The sequence below is a fragment of the Myotis myotis genome, unplaced genomic scaffold (genome assembly GCF_014108235.1).
Source record: "Myotis myotis isolate mMyoMyo1 unplaced genomic scaffold, mMyoMyo1.p scaffold_m19_p_9, whole genome shotgun sequence".
NCBI classification, from domain to species: domain Eukaryota; kingdom Metazoa; phylum Chordata; class Mammalia; order Chiroptera; family Vespertilionidae; genus Myotis; species Myotis myotis.
Window position 1 is genome coordinate 53,845,501 of NW_023416401.1, and position 23,048 is coordinate 53,868,548.

General features: G+C 39.9%; 1 protein-coding gene across 10 annotated transcripts in view; it reads right to left on the reverse strand.

Annotated features, from left to right (window-relative positions):
- Positions 1-23,048, reverse strand: part of WDR7 (WD repeat domain 7) — a 305,323-nt gene that overhangs the window by 11,483 nt on the left and 270,792 nt on the right. For 9 of the 10 annotated variants that reach the window (XM_036321172.1, XM_036321173.1, XM_036321168.1 and 6 more), the window contains one exon: positions 4,269-4,373. In XM_036321172.1, coding sequence (XP_036177065.1) covers positions 4,269-4,373 — 105 coding nt within the window. Of the gene's footprint in view, positions 1-2,942; positions 3,476-4,268; positions 4,374-23,048 lie in introns of those variants that run through there. The other variant, XM_036321171.1, reaches the window with a different exon arrangement.

Below are 23,048 nucleotides of genomic sequence, written 5' to 3' on the forward strand. Positions count from 1 at the left end.
TGTTCTGATACTGTTACAGTAAAAGCATAAATCCAGAGAAATTTTTCTTCGTGGGTAGAACCTGACAGCAGGAAAGCGCAATCTTTAAGAAGGACGCTACACTGTGCATGTTAACAAAACGGTTCAAGCCCTGGCCGGTTTTGCTCGGTGGCTAGAGTGTTGGCCTGTGGACCGAGGGGTCACGGGTTTGATCGCCAGTCAAGGGCTCGTACCTCGGTTGCAGGTACACTGATGTTTCTCTCTCGCTCTCTCTCTCCCTCCCTTCTACTCTCTCTAGAACTCAATGGAAAAAATATCCTCAGATGAGGATTTGAAAAAAAAAGTTTCAATCACACAGTATTTGGGAAATTATGGATATTTTCTATTGCAGACCTCTTTGTTCTCAACAGTGCTGACGGATGAGTCCACAAAGGCAAGTGTGGGGACTTACATTAGTTCAAGAAAACGAAGCAAAGTTAAGCAGCAGACCGCCCCATCCCTATCTACCAACACCCGCCCTCCTCACCTGCTGTTTAGAAAATTCAGTCTCTGGGAAGCTCTACTTCGGTTTGAAGGGAAAATAAGAATCAGCTACATCTGAACACCGTGTCTGTGGCTCACTCTTTTGCTGCCGTGCTAAGGGTAGTATACGTCCACGCCTTATTGGCAATCTCTCTTTATTAGTCATTGATTTCTACTTTCTGGCAGCTTTTCTGAATTTGACTTGAATTTTAAGTTCTTTAATCCATTCACAAAAGTGAAAACTAACACGGAAATTATGGCCCCCAAACAACTATGCATTCGGGTCCAAGTGCTAAATATCAGGCAGCGGTTATCTTAGTGAGCTGCTGACCGAGTGACTGCATCTGATGAGCCCGTTAGACTCCAAATATCCGTTAACATTTTCCCACTGCATGCCTTTCGTGGGTTTACAGATCACATGGGACCCATACCGAAAATCAGGAATGAGGTCTCGGAAATAATGTTGTTCTTTGCACTACTTTCCCCACCAATTCTTCTCCATCTAGACGTGCGAGATTCTGGGGGTCTGCGTGAGGCACGCAGCTTGTGACCCAATGCTCGCAGACAGCTGGCACCTGGAGCCCTGCCAGGCCTCGGACACTCTGCATGTGGATCAGAGCAGCACGCAGCCGCTCCTACCCGGGCCGGCTCAGAGCAGGACGGTGTCAGAGGGTGTAAATCACGGCGTCTCTAGCAGGATGCGTGCAGGCTCTACTGACATTTTCACAATTTAAATCATCTTGAGTAATAACCCTTTTAAGATGACTAATGTTACTGATTTTACTGCATTAATAATAGTGCCGAACACTGCACAGAGGTGAAAAAAAATCACTAGTGTCCGAGGTCACATTTTAAAACCAAATGTATGGTTATCATTAACTCTTTCAGTTAAAGTTCGGTCACCATTTAGAGCCGGGCAGTCCCTACCTGTCATCCTCCAAAGCCGTGCCCCTTGCTTCCTTCTTCCCCAAAATTCCAAAAAAGGACAAAAATGAGTGCCTTATTGCTTCCTGGAGGTTCCCAAAGAGTTTCAACATAAATAATGATGGTGAGCTTGATTTTATAGTTCTCACTTGTACAAAAAGTAACAGCACACAGTAATTTAGTCCTCTTACAGATCATATCTAAACGATCCAGAAAATTGCTGGTTAAAATGAACTGGCATCAACAGGCATACCGTGCTTTTAAAAAATCTAATTTCTCAGTTGATAAATAACCACAAAGTACTTTTCATTCTTTATGGATTTTCTATGAAAATATGTATGAAGCCTGATTTCTGCTGGTGGCTTAAAATGCTCAGGGTATTCAATACGCTCACACTTCCTTATTTTTAATTCTTCTCTTCAAATTTAGCCAAGTACGAGAAATGGCTTGAGGGCTAATAGGGTGCAGGGAAAGAATACCTTACTGGAATTTTAGGATGGAAAGATTTTTTTATATATATCTGGGTTCCCTTTACAAGCTGAGCCATCCCTCAGACGATTGACAATTGCCTTCGGTAGGGTCAACAGCCTTCCTGCCTCTGGACAGGACTATTACAGTTGCACAAGTTGGAATGGTGAAGACCCTCATGTTAGACCATCCTTTCCTATGACCTCTTCAAATATATATATATATATATATATATATATATATATATATATATATATAACTTTTTTTTTTGCCATTGACTGGCTATAAACTCTGCTAAAGTGAAGGCAATTTGAGCCTTAAATGAAGGAAAATGACCTGGAGTTGTAATATTTGGTAACATTAAATGTTTTCTTGATCATAAAGATAAATACTCATTGTGGAAAATTGAAATACAAAAGAGAAGTATAAACAAGAAAGCCAAAATCCCCTGAAATCCCACTGCCCAGAGATAAGCACAGGTCAGTAAACACCTTCCAGACCTTCCATATACATAAGGAGAAGTTAAAATGTAAAGGACTTTACATAAACAGGCTCACATTAAAAGGCAGTCTCACAATCTGCTTTTTTCATTCAACAAAATGTTGAGGGCAATCTTTTCATGTTAATGACTATAGATTTACATCATCCTTTTTAAATGGCTGAATAGCATTCTACTGTATGATGGAATAAATTAAAACAAATGAAACCAATATCCATCTAATTTATTATTAGCATTTATGAAAGAAGATACTTATTTGTTAGAGGGTGGTGGCAAAATTTATGTGAGAGAATTGTGGTTGTATTTCATTACTAAACTCCCCTTGATCAAATATCAATGAGTAAGAAAAACTGAAATATTCAAATCATAGAAATACCTTGTTGGAGAGTCAAAGGAATCGAAAGATTAGCAAATCACATCGTTCAATGGCTGGCTTTGTAAACCAACGAAAATGTAACTGTGGCTTTTCCCTTCCCTTTAAAAACAATGCTTCACAAACCAGTCCTAGGAAGCTGATTTTCTGGACACATAGAAACACATACAGATGTAATTCATCAAAACAGGAAGTGTTTTATTGCTACTCTCAGAGTAACTGATGCTGCACACAGCCTTTTACTAAGTCTCACTTGAGTAATTATCCACCCAATACTTCTCATTAACACTCATTTCTCAGCAAAGATTTTAATAGCTGATGGCTTTTGTAAGGTTCTCTATTAATAAGACCTCGTTAAGTTTTCAAAATATATTACAGTACATTTACTGGAATGATATAAGAGTGTGATATCATATATCATTCGAACTAAACAATATGCATCTAAATAAATCAGCAAGTCCATGTGGGGACAGCAGCAGCAGATCCAACACTACTTTCTGGACTCTCTTCAATTCAAATAAAAACTCTCTACACGTCTGGAAGAGGCTTTACTGTGTTTTCTTGATCGGCTGACATAATGTTTCTGTGACTTCCAATCTGGGTATAATGTAAGCACGTGAGACATGGGCTGCATTTTAAATTCTAATGTTGGGTTTAGAGACTTGGGTGTTGCTTGACTCTCTCTGGTGCTCATTAAACATACTTGCATCCTAGGAAAGTAAAGGCAACAACAAAATTTTAAATTAACCTATTTTTTTGGGGGGGAGGAGGGAGTTGGTAAAATGTAATTTTTTGTAATTATCAGCAGTAACATAATTAAAAAGAAGATTGGATAGAGATTAATCACTGGTGGTAAAAAAGGTTCTACTGTAAAAATGAGTTGTTTAAAATTAATACTCATTTTAATCAGAATAAAACAGGCATTTTCATGCCAGTCAATGCTGCTCGGGTTTTAAAAAATGTTTTGATACTTTGGGGATGAAGAGCCCAATGTGGGAAATCCTGGATGCACCCAGAATGAGATACTATAAACGGACATGACGTTAACATGTCCTTTCTCCCTACACCCTAGGCCCTGTCAGAGTTGCCTGGATGCCTCATATTTGTCAGTTCTTCCAGGCCAGGCCCTCTCAACCCGCCCTGCGCACCTCTCCCTCAGCACCCACTCCGCCCTACCCTGCCTCAGCATCAGCATGTCTCGGCTCAGACGTGGCTTCCTCATGAAGCCATCCCACAACCTGGCCTCAGGTTCCTCTCCATGCTGGCGTTGCTTTCTTATTTACCTGTGCCTCCCTGAGACTAAGTTCTGGGAGAGCAGACTGCACCCTTTCCAGGTTGCTACATGCATCCTCGGTGTACCCTGCATGCTAGCATCGGGCACATAATCAGCAAGCCATAAATGCTTGACATTGGTTGAAGAAGGGAGAGAGGGCTGGCAGCCGCAGGTAGCCTTTCCCAGCAGATCATGCCGTACACTTTAGGGCCTGCAGCATCCTCGCTTACCTGCCAGAAGGAAATGTGGCTGTCAGTGTTCGAGTAGGTGGCAAGATAGCGCCCATCAGGAGCGAAGGCCACTGCAGTGATCGGGCCCTTGTGTCCGTGGATTGTCTAGAATAAAAGTCAGAGTCATTAACTGGACTGTTCCACAGAACTATGACACACATGCATGCAGATGCATTCAGTTTTGAACAGTATGTTGTGAATATTAAATGCTGCTATGTGCTTTATTGTATTTATAAAACCAGATTAGAGAAATCAGAAAGCAGCCAAAGTCCTCTCCCTGGTCTCTCTAAAGTTCAGTCTTGTTTTGAAGAGTCCACCTCTCTCCGAATTGGTGGACAGCATGAGTCTAAGGAAAAGCACATATTGATGGGAAAACTAGTATGTTAATTCACTTATGTCCATTAGGGGGAAGAATTTTACAGGTAATTAGAAAGGTAAGAAACTGATCACCAGATCTACCCAGGAACCTCACTCATCTGTAATGAAAGACAATCAAAGTTATATTATAACATACCTGTCCTGGAAGGAGTTAAAAACTATCATTTCAACCCTTAATAATTATACATTTTTCATGTTTTATGCTTCATTTCCTACCAATAACACTGTGTTCAAATGCATATGGCTGCAATTAGTAAACACACATATATGCATGTGTTGTAGCTCTGATCACAGATATAAATCAAATACTATTAAAAACAAGTTAGCAGGGATAATTCTGAGCTTTTGCCAAATAGCTCTCATTGATTTAACCATGAAGTAAAAAAAGGAAGTTGTATTTTAGACTAGGTCCTTGATAAAGTCTTTACTCATAAAAATTATACTAACATTTAATGATATTTATAGTTATTGAAAACACTGGGATACTAAGAAAATTAGTATATTATATTATTATATTAGTATCCTTACACTCAACTATTAAAGAGCTTACATCTCCCAAATTAAGCAATATTCAGTCTGCTCACAAGCTCTAGGTTGGTCTCCTCCCTGTGTCTGGAAAGAAATGGGGAAATGTGTTCCCTTAAACCAAGACAACCAGGAAGGTTTGTGTCCATTGGCTGAAGAATTCTGAACCTTGATTCTTGGTGGAAGCAGCAAATTCAACATATGCTTAAGCCCCAAACATATTGTAAATTTCTGTAAGACTCTTCTCATAATTCATTTCTGAGTGATCACAAGGTAGAAGGAAGGTGGGAGGGAATATAAGGATGTTCCTCAGTGCTCTTCGGATTGTGTTCTTTACTGTCACTGGGTTTTCAGGGCACTGTGTGATCCAAAATAATGCCTGTTTTTCAATAGAGGAAAACTATTTTACTGGTCTAGCTCTGGGCTTGGGGCTAAGTCAGACTGCCTGGCTGCATTTGGGCTCCAAAACTTACTGACTTACTTATAACGTAGAAATGATGATGATCACGATACTGATAATACCTGCTTTGAAGAGCTTTGTGAAAACTACACGAGTTACTATAGCTACAGCACTCCGCAATGCATGGCACAGAATAAGACTCAATAAATACTATTCATTTTTGTTATACGCCCCCCCCACTCCTTATTGAAAGGTGACCAGACATATACACTTGAAAGGTGCTAAGATAGTAGATCTTAAATGTTCTCACTGCAAAAAACAAATGGTGATTATGTGAGGGGATGGGGGTGTTAGCTAAATGCCAGGGTGGTAATTGTTTTTGCAACACGTAAGTGTATCAAGTCCTCACCTTAAAACTACACAATATTATATGTCAATTATATCTCAATAAAACTGAAAAAAATGATTAGACAAATGTGAACAATCACATAACTTAATTACTTGAGTACACCATTTAATGAAAACCACACATCAAAAAAATCCCTAATAATACATCCCAGAATTGGCACCCGCTAACAATACTAGGTGGTCCAGAAACAGATTTCAGACTGGAGCTTAAAACAACTGTGGCAACTCTCCATGGTACTACCTACAAATGTGGTGCTACATTAAGCAACAGGGTGAGCATGCTGAACAACTATTCCAAGAAACCAGCTCAACACCATCTGCATTAGAGTGAAAATCATTGGGGGGGGGGGGGGGGGGGATGCAAACAATTAAAAGGGGGGAAATGACCATTCCCACTTACTAGGTCAGTTAAACGAGCTCACAGGGAAAGCAACTTCGATTGTTTTTTAAATCAAGATTCAAAATCTGAAATTGTTAAAAATCTGAAATTCTGTTGGGCCAATCTGAGGCTATTTTATGGTTAAGATAGTTGATTAAGCAGGTACCTTGCAAAATCAAGATTTCTAGCCTCTCCTGAAACTGGAAGCTCAGGCAATCCTGGGCCACAGTTCACACGTGGGGACATCCGTCACTCAGAGCTGAGTGAAGGTGGCCCCTCAGCCACTTCGCCAGTCCCAGCCCTGACACAAAAAGGGCCTGTGTACCCCAACACCGGCTGCCTGGCTCCCTCACTTCCTGCCTGGCCCCTCGTGGCATTTAATGCAACCATTCCATTAAACACATTTGAGTGAAATAGTTCTTCCATGCTCTGGGGGCCCAGTGTGCATCTAAAAGTGAGAGCAGGTTGAAAGCTACTCTAGGAAAAGTTGGCCCTTCTTGCAAGCTCCCCAAAGCCCAACTCTGTGCAGAGGCGGACTGATCTTCATTTTAGAGTTTGGACCCCAAAATCTCAAAAAAGAATGTTAAGCCTGCCTCCTTCAGATCCCACGATCAGCAATTGGAATGTACTTCAGACAAGAGAATGCACCAGTGAGCTGGCTAAGAAGCAGCAGGTCCAGAGGGTGTACCGACCCACTGGTCACAGTTAGGGACCCTCTGTGAGACTAGCTAGGTTAGCCCTCTTGGAAAGATAGAACACCAGACATATAGGCTCCTCAGCAAAGTTTTCATGAACCATTTCATATACGTCGCCATCTTTTACAGAGGGTTGGTATTTACAACATCTGTGTGAATATTTCTGTATCAGTTGAAGACGCTCTTCATTACGTGTTTAATAGATGATCCTGTGAAATAAGTTCATCTTAGAATTTTCTGCCAGGAAAATGTTTATCTTCCCAGATCAATTTTGTTGCTTTCTTTTTATTATGAAACAATAATTACAATCCAAAACATGCTCACTGTACTGCCAAGAAACTCAGAACTAAATTTATGCTCATTCTGTGTATCTATTGGTAAATACTAGTACTCCTACTCGTTTCACTAATCATTGTCCTGTTTTCCTTTGTTGTGGTTGAGGTACTGTTAGATACTGAATTTATTAATCTGTTAGTTCATTTAAAGCCTATTTTAGACACTCCAGATCAAACTCATTAACATACGCGCATGCGCACACAGATGCACACACCATTCCACAGGCAAGGTTCCCCACAGGGCCCTTTTGAAGCAACACAGACACTACTGAGCACTGACTGCAGTGGCGGCTGAAAGACAGGCTTGTTGTCTTGTAAGAAAGCAAGTACCACTCGTGGTGGCTCAGAGAAGCTCACTGTTTTAGATAGTTTGGTGCATCTGGCGAGTTCATTCCAATCTCAGCCTGAGAGGTGCTCCAGCCCTGGGTGTAATGGAAATGCTGGCATTGTCTGGTGCGGAATCCCTGAACTGGCAGCTCTGTGCAGGCACTGGTCTGGACTGACTGGCACCCCTGCTCTGGTGGCAGAGATGCAGCTGTGGGCACAGCGAACCTGTAAGTGCTCTGTGATGGAGCAAACCCGATGGTGGGATCTTAAATACTCAGCTGGAAAGAACATTTTCCAAAATAACAGGTTTCGAAATAAAAGGAGGTTTGGTCCACTTTTTATATGCGAATGAGTATCATGCCTTGTTATATTTTTAGCCAAAGAAATCGCTGTCTTGAATAGACAGAGATGGACTATAGAGAAATTAATCTAATTCGAGAAGTGCCTGAACAATAAAAGAAAATCAAGCAATTATCCCTAGCGGGAGACAAGTGTTGAACTGCTAAACACCCACTCCCCCTTTCTCTCATGAAAGAAAGGAAGTGCAAGGCAGGGTTAATAATGAGCAATACTTGCACTTACCCAACAGTTTTCAACAGGCACTTCCAATGTGCTCTGCGAATATAACTAACCCTGCTGTACAGAGGAGAGTCACAACTTTCTACAGCGATTTGGTCAGCGTCAATACGGGCTCTAACCACCTAGAATATTCTCTTTAAAATTGCTCTTTATATGCTTTGTCTCTTCCTGGAGTTCTTGATATTGTTTCCCAATGGCAAATTTGACAATAAAACCCAAAAAAGTAGGACTCTGCTCCGCCCACTTTAAAAACTGAACAAGATCAAGGAGGACACTGTATATTTATTTGCAGGTCTCATCACTTTTTTAAAGGGGAGGAGGAAACCCAACCAGGCAAGACACCTTCCTACTTTCAACATAAATTGTAAAAATTTCCACAAGTAGGCAAAATCTTGCCATCATAAGTACCAGCACAACGGAGCCAGCTATTTTGTACAACATTTGCTAAAATAAGGTGAACAATGAGAGAATTTGGACCAAAGCTTCAGAGCCCCAAGGTCCAGGGGCTGAGGGAAGAGGCTGCCTTGGTCGCAGGCCTGCTCGGGAGCAGTCTGGGATTAAGACAGGCAGTTGCAATTGGGGGTGGGCGAGGCAGGGGGAGGGCGGGAGGATATTTGAAATGCCTGCTGAGCTGAACATGTGTCCCCAGTTGGCTGTACATGGTGCCTGAAATTTCTAAAAATATAATTGTGCAGGCATTTCCCCTAGGCTGGGCTCTGGCAGAAGAGGATATGTAAGGGGCAAGCATGGCAGAAGCCTGGAGGTTAGGGTGAGCCTCATGAAGTGTCCATCTGTGTGCGGAGGCAGGAAGTAGGTTGGAGATGGGCCAGACATTCAGAGAAGTGAGTACCTGGGAAGTGAGGACGAGCCCTGAAAAGAAGAGCAGCGGAAACACCAAAGACCTTCAAATACCTCTAACTTCCTTGTGGAGGCCCCTCTTCAGGGTAACAGACAACACCCAGTGCAGTGCCACAAGTAAGCACTTCTGGAGGAAAGAATAATCATAAAATCAGGGACCTGGATCTTTCTGACTTGGGACACAACATACAGAAACTGAAAGCATCGACCGAGATGGAAGTAGATGGCAAACGTCCTCCTAAAACTCTAGACTGAAGAGCCGGCTTTCCTACCAGGTGTCCCGTCCCAGTGTCCGCGCATGAGCCGCGCGCCACCCTGGGGTGAGTCTTCAATGATTTCAAGCAGAGATTTGACAGTTGAAGGTGGGTTGTTTATCTCTATAATTTCTTTCCTTGCTGGAGGGCCGAGGTATGTTTCGTATTCACGTTATGCCAACTCTATGTGATAGCCTGTTGTGGCTTTTTTCCATTCAGGGGGCATTGGCACCATTGGATGAATTATTTTCTATCACTATCTAATTGAACAGAATATACATTCTGGGTGAAAGACAAGTAGATTTGCTATCACTTTAATATCTTAATAGAAAATAGATTTAAGGATAAGTATAATAAAGTGAGCTATTTTAAATTATACTATAACACAAAGGCCTCAAGTAAACAGAATTTCTTCCTTACAAAGAGTTGCAGCATTTCCCATTTTCAGTTATTGAAAGTTACTGAAATGTCACTTGGGGATAAACTGACAGTGACAAATTAAAGGAGCTTTTCGATATCTACATATTGGCAATCTCTGGAACAAGCAATAGTCTTTGAAATTTTTTGGTGGAGGATTATACGCAAAACACGTGTAACACCCTCATCCTGGAATAATAAGAATCAACCAAAATGTGCAAGATTTGTTACACTAATGTAATTTAGGCACTAGTAATAATTTCAGATTTTTATTACACTGAGGCTTTTATATGGGCAACTTTCTGAAACATTTGCTTATCTATAAAAGAAGACAGATATTATTTGCCCTGCCCTGTAAGTCAGAAAGTGAGAAAGAAGAATGTGGAGCTCCGGAGAAGGTTTATGGAAGGAGAGACAGATTTGGGAGGTATAAGGAAATGGACAGATATTGGGGCATAAGTCCTGCTCTCAGCACTGTTCCTGGCGCACAGCAGTCTCTCCAGGAATACCTGGGAATGACTGGGTGGTTGAGGTAACCCAAGCAGAGAGCGCGAGAGAAAGATGAAAGGGGAGAGGATGAAACGGCAGAGGAGACCACCCGTGGAAGGGGTGGACAGAAAGAAAGAGGTGGGTCTAGTCTACAAATTATAGATTTGAACTCCTGGGTTTTAGCTAATACTTTTTATTTTTAAGTGAAAGATTTTAATGTCCCCAATGTACAAATCACTTTTTGGAGGGAATTTTTTAATGGATCACTGGAATTAATACCTAACAAAATTGCTTTGAAGTTTGATAACATTTTACCTAGTATATAACCCTTTATCAAGTAGTAATTATTTAATTAAGGAACAGGAGATAAATGATGAAAAAGTCAAATTTCTAGTTTCATAAACATATATCTGAATTAGAATAAATTTATAATTCCAAACTATCGATACTGCTCAACAGCCAAAACTGATAGTCAAATGTCTGTAATTTTAACTTTGCTTAAATTTCATAAGTTATGCACAAATTTTTCATGAAGGTCATTACAAAGTATACTTAAGATTTCTCTGGATGTAATTATAACAAGAGAATAAAGACATGCCATTAAAAGTTAGAAAAGATGATGTATTATAGAATTATACACCTGAAACCTATATAATTTTATTACCAATGTCACTCAAATAAACTCAATAAAAAATAAAACACTGGGAAAGACAACAAATAGAAATTAAAATGAAATTTGTGTGTATTTGTGTATGTGTTGCCATATATACACACATATATGTATTTGGTAGCTCATTTTGATATACAGATTCTTTTCAAAAATAAGAGGAGAAATATTTTAACCAAACTAATAATTTATAAAAACTCATAATGATCATAATTACCAATTTTGTTCTGATAGCAATTTCAATGATTCACTAGATTCATAAACTTTAATCAATGCAGGATATACTGGATATTTTACTATTAACTAAGTCACAATGCATATTTAAACAAGCATTCCCTATAGTTTGGTCAAAGAGAATTCACTTAAATCTGAAGGAACATGAATTAATTTGCCTACCACTGAGATCAAACTCTGCAGAAACATCTATGTGACAATCTCAGAGTGGGAGATATGCTGGCTTAAACCTCTGTATCTTTAATACAAACATATTGCCTAATGATAAGCAAAACTAAAAGGCCCATTCACTATACAATTCAATATTTGGACCACCAGACTCTTTAGCACTTAATAAGCAATTAATATTTGTCAATGGAAATGTTTGGGTAACACGTGGAAGTCAATAACACTGGCCCATTCACACTCCAGCACTGACAAGCTACCCAAATATCTATGATCCTCAAGAGAAACACACAGCTTTGATGTTTTAATTTATGTTCTTCCCAAGAAAACAGGAATCCTTTGAAGCTTTTGTTTGTTTCTAACTCAGAATGCACTTTGTTAGTAATGTGGTTATAATTGTTATCATGTATGTAGCTCACAGATGTGTGTCTTAAAATAACATTCTATGCCTTATTATAGAAAATATTAAAAGCATATTTAATACTATGTATACTAATTTTATTCACTTTTGGGCAAAGCATGTTAAACTCAAGAAAAACCTTCCATTTAAAATATTATCTTCCTTGTAGAAGTGAGTGTCTAAAGAAGGCAGTTTGCACACATTTCTGAAGGCCTCATAGAGAATATATTTGCTTTGCGTTAGCAACAATGATTTTTAACAGAAGCATGATTTTTATTTTGGAGGGTTTTTTTGGGGGGTGGGGGGAGAGAGGAAAGCTAAAAATTTACCTGTAGTCCCACCACTTTTTGAAATACCTTTAGTAAAACTGGAAACCCTACCCCACTATTCTTAACCCATCAAATTCCATGATTTAGAAGAAGCCTCATAAATCATTTGGCATACATCTTTCCAGACTTTCTATTAGTGTGTCTTTGGAATCATAGAGTCTATCAGTTTTTTCTAGTAGGAACAATCTGGCATCTCTACATTATTTTATTTTTTATAAAAATATTTTATTTGGCTCCGGCCAGGTGGCTCAGTTTGTTGGAGCACCGTCTTGTACAACAAGAAGGTTATAGGTTCGATTCCTGGTCAGGGCTCGTACAGGTGGCAACCGATCATGTTTCTTTCTCATATCAATGTTTCTCTCTCTCTCTCTCAAATCAATAAACATATTCTCGTGTGAGGATTAAAACCAGATATTTTAACTGTTCAGAGATGAGACTCGTAAGTGTCAGATCATTTTAAATGTTAAAATTAAAATGTGCATAATATGGTAAGTAGCATGGTCTCCAAAAATCTGTTTCTGCTTTAAAAAACAATAACATCAGTTAGGGGGGTGAAGGGATTGAGAAAAAAAGAGATAATTCATGGATAGGGACAACTGCGGGTGATTATGGGGAAGAGCTCATGAGTGGAGGTGAAGGAGGGTGTAGGGAGGATAAGGGGTGATGAAAAAAATTAAAATAAGGAAATAAAACATAATTTAACACTTATTAGTTGCTTGGATATCTTGGAAACAACGAGATTCACTAACCATTTTCGTAAAACAATAAAAGGCAGGTTTGCTCTTTTTAAAGGGCGAGGTCTTTCAAAAGGAAATATGATAGCTGAAGAAACATAATCTATAATAAAAAGGTAATATGCTAATTAGACCGGACGTCTTCCAGATGTCATTCCAGATGTCCTTCCTGACGAAGCCAAGGCCAGAGGGAAGCCAGCCCAGGTCCTGGGTGCCTGAGAGTTAAGACAGAACAGAGAATACCCTCTCTGGATCTTTGGAAAGTTAAAATTGAATGGGAATTCTGGTTGTTTCTCATTCTACCTGTGAAAAAGTCAGAGCCCCCAATCAGACACAGTGATGCATGAGGTTAGAAAAGATCCATCTTGTAAGGATTTTTTTTTTAAATCTTGATGATTACTTTTCTATTAACTATAAGAAGTAGGAAGTCATTCCATTTGTGATCCTGTATCACACATGCCACCTGCAGTCTGGTCACATTTCTCAGGGTCACAAGCAGCGATCCTTCCACGCAGGATGTCTCCACACAGGCACTCATCCAGCACGTCCTCAAGCTGGTTTGGAGTTCAGTTGTTTGTAACTCTGAACACAGTTACGCACAGGAACAACGCCACAAATAGCAGCCAGATTTCCAGACCAGCTTTCAAAGCCTACAGAATTCCTAATGTTTCCAAGTGTAGTGCCAGTTCAATCGCCTAAGCACTATTTACAACAGTTTCTATGGGGAAGGCATTTCAAGGCCCACGTCAGACCCTCGGAACCTAATTACCCACTGTAGACACAAGAAAGCTACAAGTTCTAATGTCTTTAGATCGATGGGGGTTGTGCGTATGTTACTAGGCCAGAAGAAGTATTTGTGGGATGTCAGAGCAAAGTATGAGATTACCTGTCTTGAACCCCTAGACACTGGATTCACCCAAAGCTCTAAGCTAAAGTCAGAGCGACAGCAAGACTGAAAGAGTGTATTCCATGCAGAAGGTGTCATAGAATCAAAGGCCTAGAGGAGAGAGAGTAGATCTCATCAGGAAAATTAGAAGACCTTCCGAATGATTAGGATTTATGGTACAAGGGAGGAAGGGGAGAGATAAAGGTAGATGGAGAATTAGGCTGAAGACAGACCTTGAAGGACCTTGTGGTTTTCAGTGAACATACATGAACTGTGAACACACACTGAGAGAAGGACTTTGAAACCCAGCAATACGTTAAAAAGTATTTACTGAAAACACTGTGTGACCCAAACTACCACATTTTTTATACAATTTAACTTTAAAATATTAGATTCATATCTAAACCTTTTTGTTACAAATAGAGAATAAAAAATTGGATAACAAGATGGTTTGATCATTTTATATTGGATAACAAGTGTGGTTTAGTTTTCAATTAAAAATGGTGAATAATTTGATCATTTTTCTCTCCAAATAATTATAGAGTACTTACTAAAGTGTAACTGATAAGTTCAAAAAGTTAGTGAGAACATTTTCTTTGGGTTTGGGCAGATCTTAAAGCAAAATTTCTTCTGAGTATTTTTAATAAAAATTATATTTCAAAGATACGGTAGAAGTCTTAAAATGAAAATAAGAATTCTCACACTATAATAAATCTGCATGAATATACCTCACAACTGTCTCTGAAAGTTACATTCTTTTTTATTTCTGGTCAATTTTCAACAACAGCCAGATAAAACCACAATAAAAATTTGAAGATGTTTCATTTATCTTATAAATTAATGACTGATTCTTTTTCTTTCTTTTCTTCTTCTTCTTCTGCTTCTTCTTTTTTTATTTTTAGTGAGGCATCTTAGCACCGGTTATCAGAACTGTTTTGAATGTGAATTGCATGATTTCTGATGGCTACACACTCAAGGACAACAGTGAATGACCTTGAACAGCAGTGTATAAAAACACATGGATCACAGGAACGGCATTCTGGCTGCCAGTCAATATACCCCTCTCATTGGTTAGGAGTTTCTCCTGCTGTGATTCCCTCATTACAATTTGCTTTTACTTCCTGGGCAAATGACAACTAGAAAATGAGGCAGCTTCCTTCTTGACCAAACTTAATCCAGAAAAAAATGCGATGACAGCTGCAGCCGCTCGAGTGTTACAGACATTTTACATGTCTGTAAAAGACACGATTACATGTTCTAAATGTTGCATCATCAAATGCGACAGCCAACAAGTTAGCTCACTTTCTTAGTCCACTTCATTTGTGGGAGGAAATGTCTCAGAAACACAGGATACTGTTTGCTTATATAAAAAAAACAACTTCTTTTTTCCCCCGCCCTAAGGAGACATATGTAATACTCTTTGTAATACTTTAAGCAATAAAAAAAAAAAAAAACCTTCTATCCTTTTCAACCAATTTTTTATAAGCAAATAATTTGAGGTGTGGCATGCAGGTAAACACTCAGATACACAACTTAGAGAACATTCTTGGCTACTTTGAAAAGAAGGATCCAACAAGTCCGAGTACAGATAACTCTTGTTCTATGTTGTTATGATAATTAGTCTCCTGGCCGTTTACATTTTTCTGGGAAGCAAGAAAAGGCACATTCACTTGGATAATGTCCTTGTACTAGAGATATATTCGTATCTGTAAAGCAAATCATAGTGAATCATATAGATTTAAGTGACATTTGTTTTTTCATACAAGAATTTTCTGACCCATTAATTCCTACTCATCATTTAAGACCCCAGGGCACAGTACATTATTATGAGATGTGAAATTATTACAAAATGTTAAAAACAAAAACAACTTTCCCTTTTAGTTAAACACAATTACAGATACTAGGAAGCACCTTAGAAAGTGCACCTTAGAAATGGCCAAGAAAATAGAAATCCCAATGAAAAAAATAAGGTGCAGAAAATAAACTCCAAACATAATGACTGCTCCAGTAAGTGATTTTTGGTTTTTCTTTATTTAATGTGGCTAAACAATTTGTGGTCCAGTGTAAATGGGCCCAGTTTTCTAGTTAGGGTTTGAATTTGGGATTCTGTTCCCAGAAGTTCAGTATCACTGATCAGCAAAGAAAGACTGAAAATATGTTTACGTGGATAAACATAAACATGATGCTAAATAAAATAAGCCAGATACAAAAATACACATACTGTATGAGTCCACTTATATGAAGTTTTTAGGAAGTCACTGTGACAGAAAGATCCATATTGCCAGAGAGAGAGGAAGGGGGAGGAGGAAGGGAACTTCCGGGGATGATGGATATGCTCTTATTTTGACTATAGTGGTGGTAACAAGACTGCATACATTTGCTACCACTCATCAGACTGTGCACTTCCAATGAGTGCATTTATTATATGTAAATTATGCCTCATTAAAAGTTATAAATATGCAAATATAGAAAATAGATCCGTTAGGGAAGACTGAGTTATGTAATAACTGATGTTTTTGTTGCTACTGCCCGGAAGCAATGAGAAATGGCCACGCAAAGGGCTAATCACTTAGAGGGGGAGGCGAAAGCTGTTCCCCAGAATGCATTTTCCAGTTTCCATCAGGTCTCAACGGAGAGTGCTCCCCCACTTTCCCCTGGGGAACCTTAACCACAACCTAACCATTTCTCAGTAAGGATACCTTTCCTGTAAATCTGCTAGAAGTGTTCTTTTCCTTGAATTCCTGTTCATCATTCTGTAGTAGAGTGTGCCACAAGCGACATCTGCTCCTTTTTAATATAAGCTCTACATTTTTGTTCAATTTATAATGCTGGCTATTGATTTGGGATTGCTGGTCCAAACCAGTCTTAACTTCTTTGTTTTAAAGTCCTAAACCTAAATTTACATTTGTTATAACCTACAAATATTTATATTCAATTCAAAAGGTAAAGATTTAGAAAAGTATTTTAGAAATTCTAGAGTCTGTGAATACACACTTCCACACATTAAAGATTCTATCCCAGAAATTTATTAAGATTTATGTTTAATAAATGGCACAGTACCAAAATGAACAGTCTAGGAAATATTTTAAACATTTTCCGGAACTACCAAGCTATAAGAAAATAGCAATCCACGCATTTATTTGTGCCATTGTATATAGTTCCAAAAGGACTTCTCCTTCGCTGTAGGCATGTGTGAGGCGCAGCTAAGGAGCTGCGGTTCCACGTTACTGGTTTTCAACAAGGAAGTTTATGAAACCACTAAAAAACAGAGTGATCAGGGCCTATTAGAAAAAATAAATCTGTCCACAGAATATGATACATATAATTAAAACAACACCAAAAAAAGGGCATAAAAAAACAATATTCAATAAATAAAGAAAAAATCAATATTTTGTTTCATCTTTAATTCACACTATATTTATTAAGAAAAATGAGAAGTTAAATAACAGGATCAGTGAAAGCAGATATGAAAAGGAGCTAAAGTACTTCCTGAAGCCTTTCTTCATGGCCACTGAGTAAATTCTGGGTTATGATAGGCTTTTAAAAATATGAATGTAATTCTAGTTGATTAAATACAAACACTAATAAATCTCTCTAAAAGGATTTTATAAACTAAAGGACTATGCCGTGAGGATTTAACTGACTGACACTCTCCCTAGGGGTTTCCATACGTATCTGCTAATATACGAGGCTGTAAATACTTTGATGCTCTCAGTTCTCCCTGTCTGAAACGTTCCCAACACAGGCCGCTCTGTCTGCTAGTCAATGGCAGTGCTACTCCAGGGAACCTGCACCGGGAACCTGCCCCAGTGCCACTGCAGGAGAGAGGATGGTGCCAAGGGAAGAGAGAGCTCACAGCGCCAGAGGGCAGTGGTCCCTGCTGGGCCTGGAACTGTCTGGTGAGCCAGAAGGGTTTCTGGAGTTCTACTTCTGCCCTCGCTGGGTAGGCATCTGCAGTGTTCTATTTTTCTTGCCATCTTAACTTCTATCCCTCTGTATTGTTGAGTCTATTGTGTAAGACCATAGTGCAAAAGCATTAAATTCTCCATTAGTCTTGGCTATTTTTCCTTGATTGTTTTTTCTACCATAATGTATCTCTATCTTTTCTTGGCTGTCAACACAAAGAAAATCTTCTATCAAGTTTTTGTTTGTTTGTTTGTTTTTTCCTGGCCTACATTTTTCTGACCACGCTTTCTTTTACCGAATCATTTTCGCCCCCGCCTAGATATTTTTCAAGGACTTACGGGGCCCATGGAGACCTCACAGAAAAAAGTTTGAAAAGAATTCTTACTTTCCTTTCCCATTATGATAGTTATTTCCAAACAGGTGGTTTACTGCCCAACTGAAGTTTAATATATAATCCATTATCACCATTTCGTACATATTATTTCCTAATATTCACTTATTCCTATAATATTTATTATCTCCACCTATCCAATGAATTTAACTTTTCTATATTTCTGTATTCAAAAACATCCTGCCAACCCCACATCCTTTACTGATTTCTTCTAACACAGACAATATAAAGATGGGTGCTGAAGACTATGGAGAGACTCAGAACTCCACTATCGTCTGGCAAGAAGTCTCACATTACTAAACTGAAGGGCTATACCATCAGGATTTCATCTCACTGGCATGCTCTGTAAACATGTTCATGCTGTATTTTATAAGACTCTCTGATGGTCTCATAACTCTGACCTCTTCGTGCAGAGGCCATTCCCAGATACTTGAAACCAGGGTATAAATTATTTTCTTCTTGATGACTCATTATTCATACTGGTACTAGGCTGGGATACTGGTGCTAAAAGCCTATTTTCCTCGGTGAGTAAGTGCTATAATGTACTGTCAAGAACTTGGAACAATAAAAAATAAGGCCTGCAATTTTTCAAATATTCATCGTTTCTAAATTTTTAAAAGATATTTTCTTATTTTGTGTAAGCAGACATTTAAATCACATTCAAATCTCCAAAAATACCATTCTTTGGATAAAAAGATAATTTTCCATGTGCACAACTTAGTAAATTTTATCGTTCAGTGGCTTGCTTTGAATAACATTTTACAAACATCTTTCACAGTTGTATTATTTGATGATTAACTCATTGAAATGGAGCTCCCAGCTTCAAATAATCATTCCTTAATAGAATTCTATGCAGGTGGGGTTAGAAAAGCTAACAGCATAGGAACGAAGTGTAGAAATTAAAGGATTAATTCAAAGCCACTAAAGGTCACGTGAGCTTCCAGTATGCTGACAGAGTTAAAGTCTTTCCCTGTAGACCAACCTCTTGGTCCCACAAAAAGTATGCTCTTACCTCCACGTGTTTAAGAGACTCGATTTCATTACACAGAACTCATAAAACAACACCCGCATTCTGCCCACATCCAGCAATGGCAGCACCTGAGCTCTGCCTCCCTGAAGCCCAGTGAGGGGTTCCAGGAACTCACACAGCTCCCCAGATCTGGTTTCACCCCACCTCTCGTGGGTCCACGGGCAGGGAGGCGCACAAAAGCCTGGGAAACATGGGTCTCCCCCGCTTCAACACTGGGCTTTGGGCACTGACCTATTCTTTTCAGAACCACCTGTGACCTTGGCGCCCTCCTGCCCCATTTCCAGAAGCCTCACCATGCGCTCCTGTTCCTGTTTCCCAGAGGATGTACAGAAAACAACACATTGACAGGAAGGTGACTCTCTCCCCTGCTCTTCATCCTCCTTATAAAGATGATCAGAAAAACAGAATGGCTTCTCGAAGCAAGAACCAGGAGGAAAACACAGACACATACACACATCTGTCATTTTCTTAGAGGGCCCAGGGCCAAATGAAAAAAACAAAATGAACACAAAGAAGGTTGATCACCTTCCCCAACATGGCTCTTGGTGTAAACACTGCACATCACCTGTTGCCAGCGGCTCATGGTTCACCTGCATATAATCTAAGAAATTTATTCCTCTTTCTTCCAAAAAAGCTGGAATCTGGAGATCAGTCCATGTGCCAAAAATATCCCAAAATAAGTTAAGAAATATTATTTTTATAAGGAGTTGATTATGCTTCTTTTTAAGAAACCACAAATAAGCAAGTTTTTCCTAGCTCCCTTTGGTGGTAAGATTTGGGTTATCTATTCACATAGAAATGAAACACCCTTTGGACAATTCAGCACAACTCCTTATTTCACTCGGTACTGGAGACAAAGATCTATATTAATAAAAGGATAATATGCTAATTAGACCAGGAAACCTTCCTGGAGACCTTCTGGACGTCCTTGGTGGCGGGGCCGAGGCAGGTTAGGGGCGAGCAGGCTGGCGAGGGGGGGGGGGCAGTTGGGGGGGGTAGTTGGGGGAGAGCATGCTGGCAGGGGGTGGGGGCTGTTGAGGGTCAGCAGGCTGGCAGGGGGAACAGGTGGGGTGAGAAGGCTGGAAGGGGAGGGCAGTTGGGGGCAATCAGGCCAGCGGGGGGGGGGAAGGGGGCAGTTGGGGGTGAGCAGGCCAGCAGGGGGGGCAGGTGGAGGCGAGCAGGCCGGCGGGGGGGGGGGGGGAGGGGGGAGGGGGCAGTTGGAGGTAATCAGGCTGGCAGGCAGAGTGGTTAGGGGTGATCAGGTAGGCACGCAGGTGAGCAGTTAGGAGCCAGCAGTCCCGTATTGTGAGACGGATGTCCCCCGAGGGGTCCCAGATTGGAGAGGGTGCAGGCCGGGCTGAGGGATTCCAACCCGCCCCCCCCCCCCGCCCCGCACAAATTTCGTGCATCAGGTCATTAGTATTTATAATAAAAATGCATTGTTAGTTTAACTTCTGTCATGAATACCCTCCTTACAGCTCTAACTGAAATGCCCTTTTCTCGCCCATAGATCTGACCCTTGGGGAAATTCAAGAATGGATGTTGTCTTTCCAGCAAATACTCAGCTTTGCCTTAGATGTTTACACGTGTGATAAACATTTATTCTTTTCTATATCTGCCACTACTGTGAGGTTATTGATCAAATCATACTTGAAAACACTCAGCCAGAGACCATGGAGAAGGATATATGTTGTTTCTGAAAAGTAATTGCTTCCACTCCTCTGAACAGTTCATTGTTTAATCCAGATCTGTTTTTAATCTGATTTTTTTAACATCTCAAGAAAGTCACATTCCTTATACAATGCTCAGGCAATTAAAAATTTACATACCATAACTTTCATTAGTATTACACTCATATGAAACTGTTTCTGGTTAAGAAATGTGATTCTTTTTTTAGGCTATTTGCAAGTAATTTTTTCACAAGTTCTTTTCTATGTTTCCAGTAGAATATTAAAAAAGCTTTAGCCCTAATAGGCATGGCTCAGTGGTTGAGCGTTGACCTATGAACCAGGAGGTCATGGTTTGATTCCCAATCAGGGCATACGCCAGGTTGCAGGCTCAAGCCCCAGTGTGAGGCATGCAGGAGGGAACTGATCAATGATTCTCTCTCATCATTGATGTTTCTATTTCTTTCTCCCTCTCCCTTCCTCTCTGAAATGAATAAAAATATTTTTTTTTTAAAAAAAGGATATATGCACCCATATGTTCATAGCAGCACAATTCACCATAGCTAAGATCTGGAAACAGCCTAAGTGCCCATCAGCAGATGAATGGATTAGAAAACTGTGGTACATCTACACGATGGAATACTATGCTTCTGTAAAAAAGAAGGAACTCTTACCATTTGCAACGGCATGGATGGAACTGGAGAGCATTATGCTAAGTGAAATAAGCCAGTCAATGAAGGAAAAATACCACATGATCTCACTCATTCATGGATAATAAAGACCATCATAAACTTATGAACAAAAATAGATACAGAGGCAGAGCTGCCTCAGACAGACTGTCAAACTGCAGCGGGAAGGCCGGGGAGGGTAGGGGGGCAGGAGAGAGGGGGGTAAGAGATCAACCGAAGGACGTATATGGATGCATATAAGCATAACCAATGGACATAAGACACTGGGGGGTAGGGGAGGCCAGGGGATTGTCACGGGCAGGGGAAAAAAAAAGGAGACATATGTAATACTCTTTGTAATACTTTAAGCAATAAAAAAAATAAAAAATAAAATCTTTAAAAAATATTTAAATGCTTACGTGACCAATGCAGGCTAAAAAGAATAAAGAATACCGCCTGTGCAGAGCAGCCTGCTGCCGGCTGAAGCCCGGGATTCGAAGCCCCGTTCTGAACTGACTGACAAAGCAGAGGGAAGAAATGGGGCAGGTTACCCTGTTCCCTTCTGAATAGTTCTGGGCGTTTTACCCTCCCAGGCATCATCGGGTCCTGCCTGCTTTCCCAACCTACCAAGTGGCCTCGTTTCATTTAGATCCTAGCTTATGTTTGCTTGGTTGCTTCTGTTTGTCAAAAGTGCTATAAATTTCCAAATTAAATAATTTAATCTCTCTGGCAAATTTGGTAATAACAGTATTTTAACTTTCTTTCTAAAGTTTTAATTTTTAAATTCTTTCAGTAATTTATAAATTATTTTTTTATAGTCTGTTTAAAAGCCCCAGAATCTAAGAGAAAGAAGCCCTATATCTTCTCTAAGTATATGCACAGAAGATATCTAGAGTAGTGGTTAGCCTCATGCAGTGTAGATGCTTGTCTACAGGTTCCTAAGAGCAGAAACAGATTCTCTATCAATTTGTGTTACAAAAAAATACAAAAAAACTTTTCCAAAGCTTGTGAAATTTTCACCACTTTTGCTTTTAAGAAAGACCTACTTTAGTACTGAATTTTGCAAACTGAAAGAAATCAAAAGAGGATTTTGCAGGGGGCCCTGATCGAGGCAGCACCCACCAAGCAGCGAGAGTGGCCCCGCCAAGCTCCTTCCCAGGAACCACACTCGCATCTCAGCTTCAAGCCGATAGCTTTGAACTGTGTCTGAGAGCACCTGTGCTTTATCTCCATTGGTTCTGTGCATCCGTTAGCAAGATGTGTCCTAAGGTATCAGAAAAGCCTAAGAGAGTCCGTAAGGGTGTTATGCTTAGTGCAAAACTATGTTGAATTTCTGACTCTGGGAACTCTCAAAACTTTTTCCATATAAATTAATGGTAACTGCTCCATCCCTTTACACCATTCTGGCGGGACACTCTACTTCTGGACATGGATGAATGAATGCAAGTTATTAAACACTCTGGACCCACTTTAAACAACAGGACATGCTGACGCGCCAACCCCTCTTCACAGCCCTCTCAGTTTACTGCTCTAGCCTTTGATTGGAAATCAGTAACCTTCAAAGCAGCAAGTGGCCCAGCCTCCATCCCTGCAGACCCGAGTTTCCCCCGTGGGCTTAGTGGGCAGAATATCGCCTTCCTGCAGACCAGGTTCTATCTC